The sequence below is a fragment of the Belonocnema kinseyi genome, chromosome 3 (genome assembly GCF_010883055.1).
Source record: "Belonocnema kinseyi isolate 2016_QV_RU_SX_M_011 chromosome 3, B_treatae_v1, whole genome shotgun sequence".
In the NCBI taxonomy this organism is placed as follows: Eukaryota; Metazoa; Arthropoda; class Insecta; order Hymenoptera; family Cynipidae; genus Belonocnema; species Belonocnema kinseyi.
In genome coordinates this window covers 149,435,239-149,452,887 of record NC_046659.1, presented here as the reverse complement: position 1 = coordinate 149,452,887, position 17,649 = coordinate 149,435,239, and the positions used below count along the sequence as shown (strand labels likewise).

The 17,649-nt window shown below is 21.7% G+C and overlaps 1 protein-coding gene across 1 annotated transcript in view; it reads left to right on the top strand.

The window, feature by feature from the left end:
• Positions 1 to 17,649, top strand: part of LOC117170060 — a 96,331-nt gene that overhangs the window by 13,872 nt on the left and 64,810 nt on the right. The window contains exons 2-3 of the mRNA XM_033356581.1: positions 882 to 914; positions 991 to 1,056. Of these exons, the coding sequence (XP_033212472.1) occupies positions 882 to 914; positions 991 to 1,056 (99 nt within the window). The remainder of the gene's footprint in view (positions 1 to 881; positions 915 to 990; positions 1,057 to 17,649) is intronic.

The following is a 17,649-nucleotide window of genomic DNA, read 5'->3' as shown; positions in this document are numbered from 1 at the left end:
ACAAAACTTTTTCTATACAAAATTTTTCCTACACAGAATTTAATCTTGTTAAATACTTTTATTTTTTTCCGACACAAAATATTTTCTACACAAAATATTTCCTACACAAAATTTCTTCCACATAGAAGATTGCCTACACATAATTTTATATTGTTTAATACCAATATTTTTTTCCTACACAAAATATTTTCTACACAGAATTAAATAGTAATAACATTTTATTATAATATTTCAATAAATGAATTAAAAAAACTGATTGATCAGTTATTAACTGAGTATTTATTAAATTAGTTAACTACTAATTCAGATGTATAAAAGTATCGTGTATTTTTATTTAAAAAATGTATTATAAATATTATTTACTTTACTCTGAAGTGAATAATTGGCTATATTATAAACAAATACAATTATAACTGAGCTGTCACAATAAAAGGTTGAAAATAATTTTCTGTAATTACTTTTTAATCATTAATAGTTAATTAATCAATAACAATAAAGAAATTAAAAATGATATCAAAGAATTATTTACGAATTAGAAGAATCCCAATAAAATAGCGAAAGTTTAAAACAATTTTTTCAAATGGAACTTTGAACATCTTTTTCTGTTGGAAAAGAGAAATCTGAAAAGGGTGGATTTATAAAATTTTTGTTTAGGAAATTTCGTTCAAAAGTTAAGATAGTTACGGGACTGCGCATGATGGCACTGTGAACTACTTTCAACTTGAAACTCGTAATCTGTTTAAGAAACTTTCCCAGTGAATATCATTATATCATTGCAATAGGATTCTATGCGATATATTTTTTTAATTGGAATTTCAAAATAGTTTATGATATTCACATGAAGTATCAGATTCTCAATTAAATGTTCTTTCTCATTACAGATCTGTGTGGAAAAGTTAAAAGATGAGCCAAACGTGAGTACACTTTCTCTCGATATTTAATAAATTTGCAAAGTTTGGTAAAATATATGTTTATTTTTTTATTTTTTAGAACTCGAATATACTCGAACAGATTCAACAGATCCAATTATACATTGTTTCTCTGGGCAGGCGACAGGTGAGCTTTCCATTAATTTCGGTTTTTATTTAGAAAAATCAAGAAAGTTTGGACGTAATACTTTTTGGTTGAAAATTTGTATTTTTCAGTTGAAAATTCATCTATTTTGGTGGAAATTGCATTTTTTTCGGTAAAAGATGCAACTTTTTGGTTGGAAATTAATTTTTTGGCCGAAAATTCATGTATTTTATTAAATATTGATTTTTTTGTAGAAAATTAATCTTCCGGGTTTGAAATTCATTTAAAAAAAATTGAAAATCACTTTTTTATGACTCAAAATTTAATTATTCCATTTTTTGTCGAAATTGTATCTTTGTTGGAGGTTTATTATTTTAATAAAAAGTTCATTTATTTGGTTTGTAATTTAATTGTTAAAATTTATCTATTTGGTTAAGAATTGATATATTTTTCGTTCAAAGTTCTTTTTTTTAATGATATTTTTTTGAACTGATAATTGAATTTTTCTATATTTTTTTGAAAATATATATTTTTGTGGAAAATTCAACTAAATTATTTAATTTTTTGCTTCAAAATTTATTTTTTTGGTTGAAAATGTATTTATTTTTAGTTGAAAATTCATATGTTTGTGTTGAAAATTTAACTTTTTTTGTTGAAAATTCTTTTTTTTTTAATGAATTTTTTTTCAGGAACAATTTCACTGTTCTATATTTTGTTGACATTTTTTTTGTGTGGAAAATGCATCATTTCAGATAATTTTTTTTTTTTTGGTTTAAGAAGAAACATTTATGAACAGCTCACTTATTTGATTGAAAATTAATTATTTTAACTAAAAATGTAACTATTTGGTTTTTGCTTGGAAATTTATATTTTTTAGTTGAAAATGTATTTATTTGCTTGAAAATTTAATTAATTGTCTAAAAAGTTTTTTTTTTGTGGAAAATTCATCATTTCTTTAAAAAAATGTATTTCTTTTGTTGGAAATTTAACTATTTTGATAAAAATTTGTTTTTTTATCAGTTTAAAATTAATTTTTATAAATGAAAATATAGGTATTTCATTATTGTTTGAAAAATAATTCTAGTTGAAAATTCTTTATTTTTATGATTATTTTTATAATTAAGAATTTCACTATTCTATATTTCATTGAAAATTTATTTTTTCTTCGGAAAATTTATCATATTGGTTAAAATTTTTATTTTTTTTTTATTTTAGAATAAACATTTATGAACAGCTCACTTATTTGATTGAAAATTAATTATTTTAACTAAAAATGTAACTATTTCGTTTTTGCTTGGAAATTTATATTTTTAGTTGAAAATGTATTTATTTGCTTGAAAATTTAATTAATTGTCTAAAAAGTTTTTTTTTTTGTGGAAAATTCATCATTTCTTTTGTTGGAAATTTAACTATTTTGATAAAAATTTGTTTTTTTATCAGATTAAAATTAATTTTTATAAATGAAAATATAGGTATTTCATTATTGTTTGAAAAAAAATTCTAGTTGAAAATTCAACTTTTTTTGTTGAAAATTCTTTATTTTTATGATTATTTTTATAATTAAGAATTTCACTATTCTATATTTCATTGAAAATTTATTTTTTCTTCGGAAAATTTATCATATTGGTTAAAATTTTTATTTTTTTTTATTTTAGAATAAACATTTATGAACAGCTCATTTCTTTGTTTGAAAATTAATTTTTGAAAGTAAAAGTGTAACTATTTCGTTTTTGCTTGGAAATTTATATTTTTTAATTGAAAATGTATTTATTTTCTAGAAAATCTTCCTTTTTTTTATCTAAAATTCATCTTTTGGGTTGAAAATTTAACTAATTGGTTAAAAAGTTCATTTTTTGGTTGAAAATTAATAATTTCTGTTAAAAAATGTATTTCTTTGGTTGGAAATTGAATTTGGGTTGAAAATTTAACTTGTTTTTTTTGAAAATTCTCTTTTTAATGAATTTTTTGTTGATTAACAATTTCACTATTCTATATTTTTGTGTTTAAAATTTCTTTTTTCGTTGGAAAATTGGTTATTTTGGTTAAAAATTCTTTTTTTTTTTGTTTGGTTTAAGAATAAACATTTATGAACAGCTCATCTCTGGTTGAAAATTAATTTTTTCCACTTTTTTTTATTTTTATTTTTTATTTCTTTCTCTTTTTTATTTCTTTTTATTTCTTTTTTATTTTCCACTTTTTTTATTTCATTTTTTCCTTAAAAAAAAAAACATTTTTCTAGTTAAAAAATCATATGTTTGGGTTGAAAATTAAACTCATGTTGTTGAAAAACCATATTTTGTGCTAAAAACACAATTTTTTGCAGGAAATTCGTCTTTTTTTTATTGATAATTGAATATTTTTGCTGAGATTTTTTCTTATCATTGATTGAAAAATTTTTCTTGGTTTGAAATTCAACTCTTTTGTTAAAAATAATTCTTTTTGGTTTGAAAATTATTGGTTTTGGTTGAGGACTCAACTAATTTGTTGAAATTTGTAGTTTTTGGTGTCAATTTGAACTATTATGCTTTTTGTTGATTTTTTTTTTCATTGAACTTTTTTTTCCAGCAGACAATTTAACTATTCTATTTGTTATAAAAAATTGGCCTTTATTGGTGGAAAATTCAATTGTTTTTAACCAAAAATGTAACTATTTTATTTTTGCTGGAAAATGTTATCTTTTTTAGTCGAAAATTTATTTATTTTGTTGACAAAAATTTTGGTTTGTTCAATTCCACTGTTTTTGGCTGAAAATTAAAATATTTTTTGGTGATCATAACTATTGCACTTTATGTTGAAAATTCGTTTTTTCTTAAACGGAGATTCATGATTGTGTTTGCAAATTTAACTATTTTGTTCAAAATTGATATTTTTAGTTGAAAATACATTTTTTTAAAATTTTTCTTTTCGTAGAAAGTTCATCTTTTGAGTTTAAACTTTCAACTATTTGTTTTAAACTTATTTATTTTGGTTGAAGATTCATCATTATATTTAAAAATTAATTAATTTAAAAATGAAAATGTAATTTATATTTTTTGTTAAAATTTTTTCGTGTGGAAAATTCATCTTTTGGGGTAAAAATTATTCTGTTTTTTTTTTGTTTAAGATTAAAATTTTTTTTTAATAAATCATTTCTTTGGTGAAAATTTAATTAGTGTTGATTATTTTTTTTTTAGTTGAAAATGAATTGTTTTTAACCAAAAATTCGTTTTTTCTTAAACGAAGATTCATGATTGTGTTTGCAAATTTAAATATTTTGTTTAAAATTGAAATTTTTTTTTTAATTTTTCTTTTCGTAGAAAATTCAACTATTTGTTTTAAAATTATTTCTTTCGGTTGAAGATTCATAATTATATTTGAAAATTAATTATTTTTTTTTGGTTAAAAATGTAACTGTTTAAATTCTTTTATTTTTTTTATTCAACATTTTCGATGAGATTTTTTTCTCTTTATTAACAGCAAAATGTTTCTTGGTTAAAAATTGAATTCCTTCATTAAAAATTCGTCTTTTTGGGTATAAAAATTAGTCCCTTGAAGTTGAAGAGTTTTTGTTTCTTGGTTCAATTAAACTGTTTTTTAATTTAAAATTAAAAGAATTTTTTAATGGCAATATCAACCGTTACACTTTTTGTCGAGAATTAATTTTTTAACGAAGATTCACAACCTTGGTTGAAAATTAAATTATTTTCTTGAATATTATTCACTCACGTTTGAAAATTAATTATTTCAACTGAAATTTGAATTCTTTAATTTCTGGCTCAAAATTGATATTTTTTAGTTGAAAACTCAACTATTTTATTTAAAATTCATGCATTTAACGCATGACTTACGTAATTTGTAGATTACCCCTCATAAAATTGCATATGACTCTTGTCACTGAAATTATTTAAAATAAATGTAAAAAATGTAAAAAATGTATAAAAAAAAGGTAAGTTTGTTTTTATACTTCAAAAAAATTTTAAACGATCAGGGAAAATGAAAAATTGTTAAGGAGAAACCAGTGTTTAAAAATCTTGTTCTCACGTCCGAGAGAAAATACGAAAAGTCTTGTCTTGTTTATCGAGAGAAGCGAGGAGAAACTATTCGCTTTTCCGCCGTTATTTTTAGCTTTTTCTCTGCAGTGAACTCAGGAGTAGTCTTGCAAAGTTTGGATAATAATGAAACCTGATATATTGATAGAGATGAAATAATGATAATGCCGATTTTTGTGTTGTCCGCGGAGGAAATTGCTGTGTTATAAGTTCATTTCGAAGTCTGTAACAAGGTCAAGCACGCGTTGCATTACTTGGGCAATTCAGAAAACTTCAGTGCCGACTTTGCAGTTTGCATCTTTAGATATGTGGATGTATGATGTATATCCATGCCAACGTCCAGTTATAAATAAATAATGATGCGCTCTTAAAGGCAAATAAGTTCCTCTCAAGTTCCATTTCGATTTCTTGCCTTTCCTCTTCTTTCTTTCGAAGTTTTGTTGTCGCATTTATTTTATCCTTAACTGCAGCGTGACGCTTTTTCAAGACATTGATCGCGACGAGCTTGCGAGAGAGCTCAAGGTTTAGGCTTCGGACTCATCACATTTGATTTTTTTTTTTTTTTTTTTGATAAAAATAAGAATTTTTAACAACAAAAGAGTTTATAACTTTAGGTTAAAAAAGAATTTTTAACTAAGCAGTTCCAATTTTAATAACTGAAAAAAGAGCTTTCACCAAAAGAATTGAGTTTTAAACCAATTCTTTATGAATATTATTGAGCCAATTGTATGAATTTTCCACAGAATGTTTAAATTTTCAATTTAAAAAAAATTGATTTTCAATAAAAAATAATAATTTTCAACCGGGAAATTTATTTCTTGACCGGGAATTTCACGAATTTATAACTTTAGGTTAAAAAAGAAGAATTTTTAACTAAGCAATGTCAATTTTAACAGAAAAAAGAGCTTTCACTAAAAGAGCTGAGTTTTAAACCAATTCTTTACGAATATTATTGAGCCAAAAATATGATTGTTTCTAAAAAATAATTGAATTTTTCACAGAATATTTATATTTTCAGTTTAAAAAAATTGATTTTCAATAAAAAATAATAATTCTCAACCGGGAAATTTAATTCTTGAGCGGGAATCTCACGAATTTATGACTAGATTAAAAAAAAAAGAATGTTTAACTAAGCAGTTCCAATTTTAACAACAGAGAAAAAGAGCTTTCACTAAAAGAGCTGAGTTTGAAACCAATTCTTTATGAATATTATTGAGCCAAAAATATTATTGTTTCTAAAAAATAATTGAATTTTTCACAGAATATTTATATTTTCAGTTTAAAAAAATTGATTTTCAATAAAAAATAATAATTCTCAACCGGGAAATTTATTTCTTGACCGGCAATTTCACGAATTTTTAACTAAGCAGTTCCAATTTTAACAACAGAAAAAAACAGCTTTCACCAAAAGAGCTGAGTTTTAAACCAATTCTTCACGAATATTATTGAGCCAAAAATATTATTGTTTCTACAAAATAATTGAATTTTTCACAGAATATTTAAATTTCCAGTTAAAAAAAATTGATTTTCAATAAAAAATAATAATTCTCAACCGGGAAATTTATTTCTTGACCTGTAATTTCACGAATTTATAACTTTAGGTTAAAAAAAAAAAATTTTTAACGAAGCAATTCCAATTTTAATAACAGAGAAAAAGAGCTTTCACCAAAAGAGTTGAGTTTTAAACCAATTCTTTATGAATATTATTGAGCCAAAAATATTATTGTTTCTACAAAATAATTGAATTTTTCACAGAATATTTATATTTTCAGTTTAAAAAAATTGATTTTCAATAAAAAATAATAATTCTCAACCGGGAAATTTAATACTTGAGCGGGAATCTCACGAATTTATGACTTTAGATTAAAAAAAAAAGAATGTTTAACTAAGCAGTTCCAATTTTAACAACAGAGAAAAAAAGCTTTCACTAAAAGAGCTGAGTTTTAAACCAATTCTTTATGAATATTATTGAGCCAAAAATATTATTGTTTCTACAAAATAATGGAATTTTTCACAGAATATTTAAATTTCCAGTTTAAAAAAATTGATTTTCAATAAAAAATAATAATTCTCAACCGGGAAATTTATTTCTTGACCGGGAATTTTACGAATTTATAACTTTAGATTAAAAAAGAATTTTTAACTAAGCAATTCCAATTTCAACAAAAGAGAAAAAGAGCTTTCACTAAAAGAGCTGAGTTTTAAACCAATTCTTTATGAATATTATTGAGCCAAAAATATGATTGTTTGTACAAAATAATTGAATTTTTTACAGAATATTTAAATTTTCAATTAAAAAAAATTAGTTTTCTATAATAAATAATAATTCTCAACCGGGAAATTTATTTCTTGACCGGGAATTTTAAGAATTTTCAGAAAAAAAATCTGCCCAAGTTCGATTTCAGCAGTTTTTTAAATATCAATGATATTATTTGTACTAATATTTCTTAGCCATTAAAAATGCGACGGTGCGTATGAACAACAATCCAATACTCAGTATTTGTAGAAAAAAATTTTGTAATTTTAAGAGATATTGAGAAGTTTTTAAAAAATTTTAAATAATTAAAAACTTTGAATGATTTCAAGTAATTTAAATGAATTTTGTTAACATTTTTTTCAGAACTTCTAAATATATTTTTAAATTAATCAAATTTTTCATATAATTTTTGGAAAATCCTGAAATTAAAAAAGAAATCCTTAAAATCTTCCAGGTTCTTTTTTGATAATTTTTTTCATTTTTTGAAATCTTTTTAAATGTTCTGTTACAATAATATTTCAAAATTCTAAATTTAATTAGAATGTTTTTAAAATGTCTAAATATTTCTTAAAATTACTCTAATTTTTTCTAAAATTTCAATTCAGTTTCAATTCAGTTAAATTTTTATTTATAAATTCAAAGTTAAAGGAATTTTTTGTTAATTCACAGGATTTTATAAAAGTTTTAGCACAGAATGTTTAGGATAGAGTTCGATTTTAAAAATTTTATTGGCCGGGAAAGATTTTTTTTCCAGATATTTCCATCAAACATTAATTTAATTTCCAATTAAAAAGAGTTGAATTTAACCAAAAAATAAATACAAATTTTCTATAAAAAACAGCTGTATTTGTAAATAAAAAAGCAATTTTCATTCAATAATTGAAATTTTCCACAAAATAGTTTAATTTTTATTATAAAAAAATTAAATAAAATTATCAAGGTTCATCCAAATTTTTGCATTTTTTAACAGCAAAAAAATGACTTTGCGCCATAAAAGACGAATTTTAAACAAAAGAGTGTAATTATTAAGCTGAAAATATGAATTTTCCACTAAACAGTTGAATTTTCATTTAATAAATTAATTCTGAATCAATTGAATTGATTTTTCCACAAAATAATTATTTTTTCAGTTAAAAATTTATTTTTAATAAAAAAATTTCATTACGAATCTTCTACCAAAAAAATTGGCTTCTTAGAAAGTAGCTCAATTTTCAAACAAGGAAAACAAATTAATTTTCAGTCAAGCAGTTAAAGTTTTTTTAAAAGAAAATTAATTTTCTTCAAAAAACAAATAACACGTATTTTCCAAGAAAATAGTTCAATTTTCGAGCTGAAATTACGAATTTTGAACAAAATAACTGATTTTTGAACAAAAAGTGAATTTTTAATCAATAAATTGAATTTTCCACAAAATAGTTTAATTTTTTTTTTAATTTTGTAAAATAATCAACTAAAATGATGAATTTCTTTACGAAACAGTTGAATTTTCATTTTATATCAACAAAAAAAAACGAATTTTCAGCAACATAGTAAAATTTTCGAACTGAAATTACGAATTTTCAAAAAACAACTGACTATATAACAAAAGGTTAATTTTTATTTAATAAATTGAATTTTCCACAAGTAGTTTAATTTGTAGCTTGAAATAATTTTTATTTTATAAAAAAATCAACTAATATTATGAATTTTCAACAACATTTTTGCGTTTTTTAACAACAACAAAAATGGACTTTCTACCAAAAAAGATGAATTTTCAACAAAAGTGTTAAATTATTGAGCTGATAATACGAATTTTCTACGAAACAGTTGAATTTTCATTTAAAAAATGAATTTTTAATCAATGAATTAAATTTTCTACAAAATAGTTAAATTTTCAGTTAAAAAATTTATTTTTAATAATGGTTATCCAAATTTGTTCGTTAGATTCTTGGTTTTGTTTTCAGGAATTCTATAGTTAATTTTCAGTTAAAAAAATGTATTTTTAACTAAAAAAACGAATTTTTAACTAATATTACGAATCTTCAAAACAAAAAATTACTTCAACAACATAATTAAACTTTTGAGCTGAAAGTACGAATTTTCTACAAAACAGCTCAATTTGCAACAAAAAGTTAATTTTTAATCAGTAAATTGAATTTTCCGCAAAATATTCTAATTTTTAGTCTGAAAAATTTACTTTTATTTTTTTTAAATCAACTAAAATGATGAATTTTCTATCAAATATTTGTATTTTTTAACAACAAGAAAAATTGGACCTTCTAGCAGAAAGACAAATTTTCTACCAAATAGTTGAATATTCATTAAAAAAAGTTAATTTTCAATCAATCAATTGCATTTTTCTCAAACTAGTTAAATTTTCTAGCAAATTTTTGCATTTTTGAGCCGAAATATTACTTACGGGTTGAAAATCCTTTTAATTCTTTTAAGAATTTGAAGTTTTTGAGATGATCAATAATTTACGTATGTAAAATGGAAGCTTCTGACAAATTTTAAGTGAAAATTTTCTAATTAAATGCCGTTAAGTTGTGAAATAAAAAATTTTTAATTTTGATAGATGGTGCATTTCGAAAATTTTACATTAAATCCTTGCTATCATATTCAATTCATAAACAATAAAAATTGAACGATTGCCTTTTTTTAACTTACAATTTTTTATATTAGAATATAAATTAATTTTATTTTAATTTGTAAAAAATCCAAATTATTTCTGAAATTTTTACAAAACCTCTAAATATTTATGAAAATTATTCAAAAATTATCTAAAAATCCTTTAAAATAAAAAAAATGCATTCAATCTTATAGATTCCTTATGACAATTTTGAAAATCCTTCATAATTTTTAAAAATATCCTCTTTAAATTAATTATTCAGCGAAAAAAATCATTTCTCAATTAATTAGTTTATTTCTATTTATTCATCAAAATTATTTTAATTTTTTTTTAATCATTCTAAATATTCTCTTAAAATTAATTGCTTCAAAATGAAACATCAATTTCAATTTTCACAGGAATTTCGAGCAATTGTTTTTATTATTTTAAAACATTTTTAAATCGTTGTATGGCATGAAAAAATGCTATTGTAATATTCACAAATTTATATTTTGTTTTAAATTCTTTGAAATCTTTTCAAGTTTGAAATCAAATTGGAATATTTTCAAAACTTCTAAATATCTCTTAAACTTACATGAATTCTCGAAAATTAATAATTGTTATTTATACATAAAAATTGATTGATTTTACTTACAAATTAGGTAACTTAAAAATAGAACAATTACGATCTGGACGTTAGGCTAAAAACTAATGTATTTTTAACTGTAAAAAAACGAGTTTCGAACAAAGTGGGCATAATCTAAGGAAATTTTAACACTTATATTGCCTGATGGATGATTCACACTGACACGTGAAAAAAGGCCATTAAACTGATTATAATTATCATTTTCAAATGTAGGCCGAAAATTACAGCAATCGTTATTTTTGATTGGTTTTTGCCTCTTGCGGAAAAATGCGAAACCGAGATTTTATTTTTTTATTTTTATTTTATATTATTTTATTTTGTTTTTATTTTATTATATATATTTTTTTGCCTTGATAAGGGTGATGTATGAGTGTCGAAACGTTGGTGATTGTTTTCCAAAAATATTCCTAAAAATGTTCTCAAAATTATAATATTAACACAGAATATTTTATAAATGGATTAAAACAATATTTTATATACAAATTTATTAATTTATTTAAAAAAAATGTATTTTTTGCTATAAAAGATGAATTTTTAACATAATAGTTGAATATTCAACATGAAAAGACTAATTTACAGTGAAAAAGTGTCATAGTTTATACATTAATAAAAAAGGAAATGTATACAAGAGAAAAGAATTTTAAAGCCAAAAAGACGAATTTCCAATAAATAACGATTTTTCACTCAAAAATAAATGAAAGTTTATCTAAATTATTGAACCTTCAACCCAGAAGACAAATCTTCATTACACAAATTGAATTTCCAAACAAAAAATATGAGTTTTCAGCAAAAAATTAATTTTCCACGAAACTGATGCATTTGTACCCAACAAAAATGAAATTTCAAACAATTTATTTTTTCCCCAAAAAAGGCGAATTTTCAACTAAAAAATTTCAATAAAAATAGGGAAAATTTACATTTTCTGTAAAAAAATTAATTTTAAACGAAATAATTAAACTTTCAACCAAAGTAGTGAATTGTCAACTTAAAATATAAATGTTTAACAAAAAAGTGATTTCTTAAAAAACTGATAGATTCATTTTTTTCAATGAAAATTTAACAACAAAATAATTTTCTACGGAAAAAAGTGAATTTTCAATCCAAAAAGACGAATTTTTTCAATCAAAAAGGATGAATTTTTAACTAAATAGTTTAATTCTCTACCAATTCGTTGCATTTTTGTCCAAAAAAAAGATTAAATTTTTCTTAAAACAGATCTATTTTTAATTAAATAAAAATAAATTTAAAAAAATGGTTTTTTCATCCAGAAAATATTTCAGTTCGTTTTGCAACATCCAATTATTACATTTAAACAATAGAATTTTCCACAAAAAATGATGACTCAACAAAATTGTTGAATTTTCAACCACACCGTTGCAATATTATACAAAAAAAAATAAAATTTCTACTAAAGCAGGTGAATTTTTAAATCAAAAAGACAAACATTCAAAAAAAGAGTAGAATTTTCAACCGAAAAGTTACACTTTTATTCAAGAAAAGTGAAATTTCTCCTAAAACAGATGATTTTAACAAAAAAAAAAAACTTTAAAAAAATAGTAAAATTTTCATCCAAAGAAGATTCCTGCGAATTTTAAACAATTCGCAACAAAAATGGATTTCTTTTTAACAGAGAGAAATGTTTTTCAGAAATTTATTCAATTTTCAACTAAATATTAAAATTTATAACTAAAAGAATATTCTTCAAGAGAAATTGTTGTGAATTTTCAAAATTGTAATCTGAAAATATTTCATTTTTTATGTTTTTAAATTGTTCTGTTTTCGAAAATTTAACCTTATATTATTCAGATTCGAGATTCTTCGATTCAATATAAGATTGTTTTTTTATAAAATAATAAGATTTTGGGAAAATTCAAAATTATTCAGATTTTATTTTAAAAGGTTAATTTTAAGTTTCAGTAGTTATGAAAATAATCTAAAATAATTGAAATCTTGAAAAGATTCCGTTTCAAGAAAATAACAAAATTTTCTTTATATTCCTACATAAATGTTTAGTGATTTTTTAAAAATATTCCAAAAAAACTGCTTATTTGAAAAATACAAAAATTTTGAGAAATATGTAGATTTTTTTACAATTTTGTAAAAAGCTTTTTATAAATTTGGACAAGGTTTGAGAGAATCAAACCAATTTCTCTATATTGTTAGGAAAATTTAGAGTTATTTTCTGGAAGATTTTAGGAAACAAATTTAATTAATCATAATGAATCCAGTTAGAAAATTTCCTTTCGACATAACTATTTTCATGGATTTTAGCTTAAGATTTAAGACGAAAGGGAAATTTTCATTATACTTGTTTTTAAATTAAACATGAACTAAAATTTTTTCAAGCAAAAAAATAAACGTTGTTAAAAATGATTTATAAAATCGAGAAAAATATTTTATTGTTAATTATAACTAGTTTTGGAAAAGAACTCTATTATCAAATTGTTATTTTTGTAAACAATAGGTTTTCATAAATAAAAGTTTTTAAATAAAAACGCACCAATGAGATTTGCAGAGAATTTTTTATGGAATAAAATAAGCCCAACAGCATTAGAATTAAATAAGAATTGCAGCTTTTCCCAGCAGAGAAAAAGAAAAGCATTTAATTCTGAATAATTAGTTATAGATTTAACTATACTTTGTTTAAAATTCTTTATTTCGTGATTGAAAAATAGTTAAGTTTCCTGAAAATTGCTAGCAATATTCTTTTTTTAAATTCAGTGAAGTTGGTGTCACTTTTTCCAATTTTCACAACAACAAAAAATGTTTATTTTGAATCCTGATTTATATATTTTTGTTCCTTTTTATATTTGCCACATTTGTTGCATGTGTCATATTATTTAAATAATTTGCCTAAACACAATAAAATTTAGAGGAAAAATAAAATTATCTGTTATTTTATTATTATAATTTTAATTTTTATCCAGTTTTAAATCGAATAAATAATATCTACCAATCTTAACAGCAGCGGAAACTTCATTATGTTGAAAAGTTCTGAATAGCATCGATACCAAACAAGTTTGCTTCATTGCGGTTCAGTGTCTCTCAACTTACAAAACTAGTCTTCTCTCAGTTTTATGAAGCTTTTAGCCTACAAAAAATTATTATTCTTTTATTTCCTTTACTTGTTGCATTTTACGTTCATAAACTCTCTAATTTTTTTTTCTATTCCGACAATAACAATTCTATTTATAGTCTACATAAGTTTTCAATTATATTTTATGTCAGATTATTAATAACTTTATCGACAGAAAAGTTTTTTTTACAATTTATCTTGTATTTTATTTTATTATTGAAGTTTTAAGAGGCAAGTAGTGATTATAAATTATAAATATATTTGTCTTTTCTATGATTGGTTCCTGATTTATTTATTTAAAAAGTTTTTAAATTATTATACACATAAAACAATTAAAATAATTAAATAATTATTTTATTAATAAAATATATTAATGAGTTATTATATATTAATTTATTTAAAGAATGCAATATTGAACAATTTCTATATTCAAAATTTATGAAAAATTTCTTATCATACAGCTCAGTTTTCTTATCTTTCATTACTTTTTGTCGAAGTAGAATATTTTTATCGTACTTTTTTCATCTGTTTTTTGTTAGTTGATTTTCTGTCATGTCTATGTGATTATGCGTTTGTTTTTAAAATTGTTTAATTCCTAACGCTTCAAGTTTGAACTCATTTTCGTCCGCAATATTTAAAATTCTTCAATTCTTAATGGTGAAAATTACAGTTATTTTTTTAAGAAAGAAATAACATTTTTGAATAAAAAAATATATCCAATCACTTTTAATGTCACATGATACTTTATGATATGATACTTATAATTATTATTTTTATCTTCTTTAAAATTTCTATAATTTTAATTAAAAATTATACTTTTGAAGGCGCAATTCTAAATATTTTAACTTTTGAGGCCTCTAGACTAAAGATTTTTTGCTTCAAAAACTTAGATTCGAAAATCTTGGTTTGAAATATATATTTTTTAATATTAAAAATGTCAGAACAATTTCATTATTAAATAATGCCATCTTTCAAAATTACAAAATTTCATATTGAAATAGTTTTAAATTTTAATCTAGTTTTAAATTTAATCATTTTAGATTTAAATATTCTACATTGTTCGATTACAGTTTTTTTACAGATTTTATGGTTTTTGAAAATGTTCGAAATCGCAGAATATGAAATTGAAGTTAAAAGGATTTTCAATTAAATAAATTCGAAGTATTTACATCCAGAGTAAATTAAATACAATGCAAAATTAAATGAATAATTTCTCAAATTAAAGCCTTGAAAATAAGAAGATTTTAGAACCAGGCCTTGAAAATTATATTTAACAATGTGAACATTTTTAATTTTTAAACTATTTAAATTCACTTCAAATAATTAAAATTTTAATGAGTTTAAATATGAAAAAGTTTTCAATGTTTTTTTTTTTAATAATTTAATTTTAAAGGCTTATAATTGAACATCTTTCCATTTTTGACTATTTCAGAAGTTTTGACTCTGAACCATCCAATTTTGGTTCCAATTTCTAAAATTTTAATGGCTTCTATTTGAAGTTTTAATCTAAAATCATTCAATTTCCAGAGCCTCCAATAAAAAATAAACTTGTTCATTTTGAACGCCTTGAATTAGAAATTATATAATTTTTATATAAAAATGGTTCAATTTTCAAAATTTTAGTTGGAAATTTTTAAATAATTATGGGTTGAAAATGCAATCATTTTTGCAAAAAAAAAAAAAAAAAAAAAAACTAGGTTGATAATTAATCTTCTGTTATTTAGGATTCAAGTGTTTCTTCGTTTTTCTTTTAAATTCATCATTTCAGTTGAATATTAGTTTTGTTTTTGGTTGAAAATTAATTTTTGAATTAGACTTCCTACCATAATCTTCTACTATTTTTTGCAATAAAACCAATTTAAAAAATAAAGACAAATGTTCAATGAAAGAGTTAAATTTTTAACCAGAAAAAAAAACATATTTTTAACAAAATAGCTTAATCCTCCACAGAATTGTCTTTGCCAAAAGTTATTTTTTAACCAAATAGTTCAATTTTCTACCAAAATATTTTTATTTTCTATAAAAAAAAAAAAATGAAAGAAAATAATTAAATTTTTAACAAAGTAGTTCAATTTTTAACCGATTAGTTGAATTTTCAACAAAATATCTGACTTCTCAACGAAATAAGATTAATTTTCTACTAGAGTAGTTGAAAAGATATTTTTTTTTATAAAAAAAATATTCATTTTAAAACAAAAAAAAAAAAAACAAATTTTGAAGCAAGAAAGAAAAAATTTCTATGTATTGTTGAATTTCTTGACAAAAAAGACGAATTGTCTGCAAAATAGTTGAGTTTTTAAACCGAAAGGATACATTTTTAAAAAGAAGTTACTTTTGAACCAAATAGTTCGACTTTTTACCAAAATTTTAATAAAATACATGCAGTTTTTACCAAATGGTTGATTTTTCTATCAAAATATTTTACATTTTTAACCCAAAAAAAAAGAATTTTGAACAAAAATCAGTTAAGTTTTCAACAACAAAAAATTAATTTTCAACTAAAATTATGAATCTTCAGCCCAGCTGAATCTTTTTCCGGAAAATTATCATTTTTTTGAAAATTAAACAATTTTCTTAAAAAGACATCCTTTTTTATAATTTGTTGCAGAGAAGTCAAGTGAAATCTTTTTTGTCCAAAAACTATTTTTTCTAAAAATTTATCTTTTAATTTAAAAGCTCATCTTTTTTATTAGAAATATTGCATCTTTCTTAGATAAAAATGCAACGGTTTGTTTGAAAGTTCAAAAATTTGGTTGAAAAGTCATACTTTTAAATTGCAAATTCTGTTTTTTGTTGTTTAAAATTTAATTATTTCGTAGAAAATTTACTTTTTGTTTAAATTTAATATTTTGTTGTTGAAAAGATAACAAATCTTTTCTGGGTGAAAATGCTACTAATGTTAAATTTGTTTTTAATTAAAAATTCATCTGTTTTAAGAAAAATTTGATCTTTTTTTGGATGAAAATGCAACTGTTTGGTTGATAATTAATCTATTTTTTTTTAAAAGGCGTAATTTTTGTTTAAAATTTAAATTTTGGTGTTGAAAAATGAACTGAAATCTTTCGTGGATGAAAGTTTGACGTTAAAAAATATATATATCGTTTTTTATTTTAAGTTCATCTATTTTATTAAAAATTCCAACTTTTTAGGATTAAAATGCAACTCTAGTTGTTAGAGAATTCAACCGTTTTCTTAAAAATGCATCCTTTTTGGTCGAAAAAATTCGTCTTTTGATCTTTAAAGTTCAACTGAAATCCTTTTTTGATACAAATTCAAATATTAAAAAAAAAAATTGTTATAAAAATTCTTCTGATTTAAGAGAAATTTCAGCTTTTTTCAATAAAAATGCATCTATTTGGAAGAAAATTCAACAATTTTTTTAAAAGTCGTTTTTTTATATTAAAAATTCATTTTTCTGCTTGAGTATTCAACTATTCTGTTTACATCACTTTGTTAAGAAATCATGTTTTTTTTAGATTTATATTTTTAGTTGAAAATTCGTTTCTTTGGTGGAAAGTTGGACTATTTTGTTGAAAAGTCATATTTTTCGTTTGAAATATAAACTATGACACTTTTTTTGTTGCATTTTCTTTTTTTTTGGTGTAAAATTCAACTATTATGCTGAAGATTTAATTATTTTGTTGAAAAATCAAATATTGTGTTAAAAGCCATCTTTTATAGAAGAACAGACATTTTTTTGTTCAAAATAAATTTATAAATTTAAGCATTTTAAATTTCTTTCTAAATTTAATTATTATTTTGTTGAAAACTCAAATATTGTGTTAAAAAGCCATTTTTTATAGTCGAAAAGACATTTTTCTGTACAAAATAAATTAATCAATTTGAACATTTTAAATTTCTTTCTAAATTTAATTATTATTTTGTTATAAATTCAAATATTGTGTTAAAAAGCCATCTTTTATAATAGAAAATAGATTTTTTTGTTCAAAATAAATTAATAAATTTAAACATATTAAATTTCTTTCTAAATTTAATTATTTTGTTGAAAATTCAAATATTGTTTGAAAAGGCCGTCTTTTA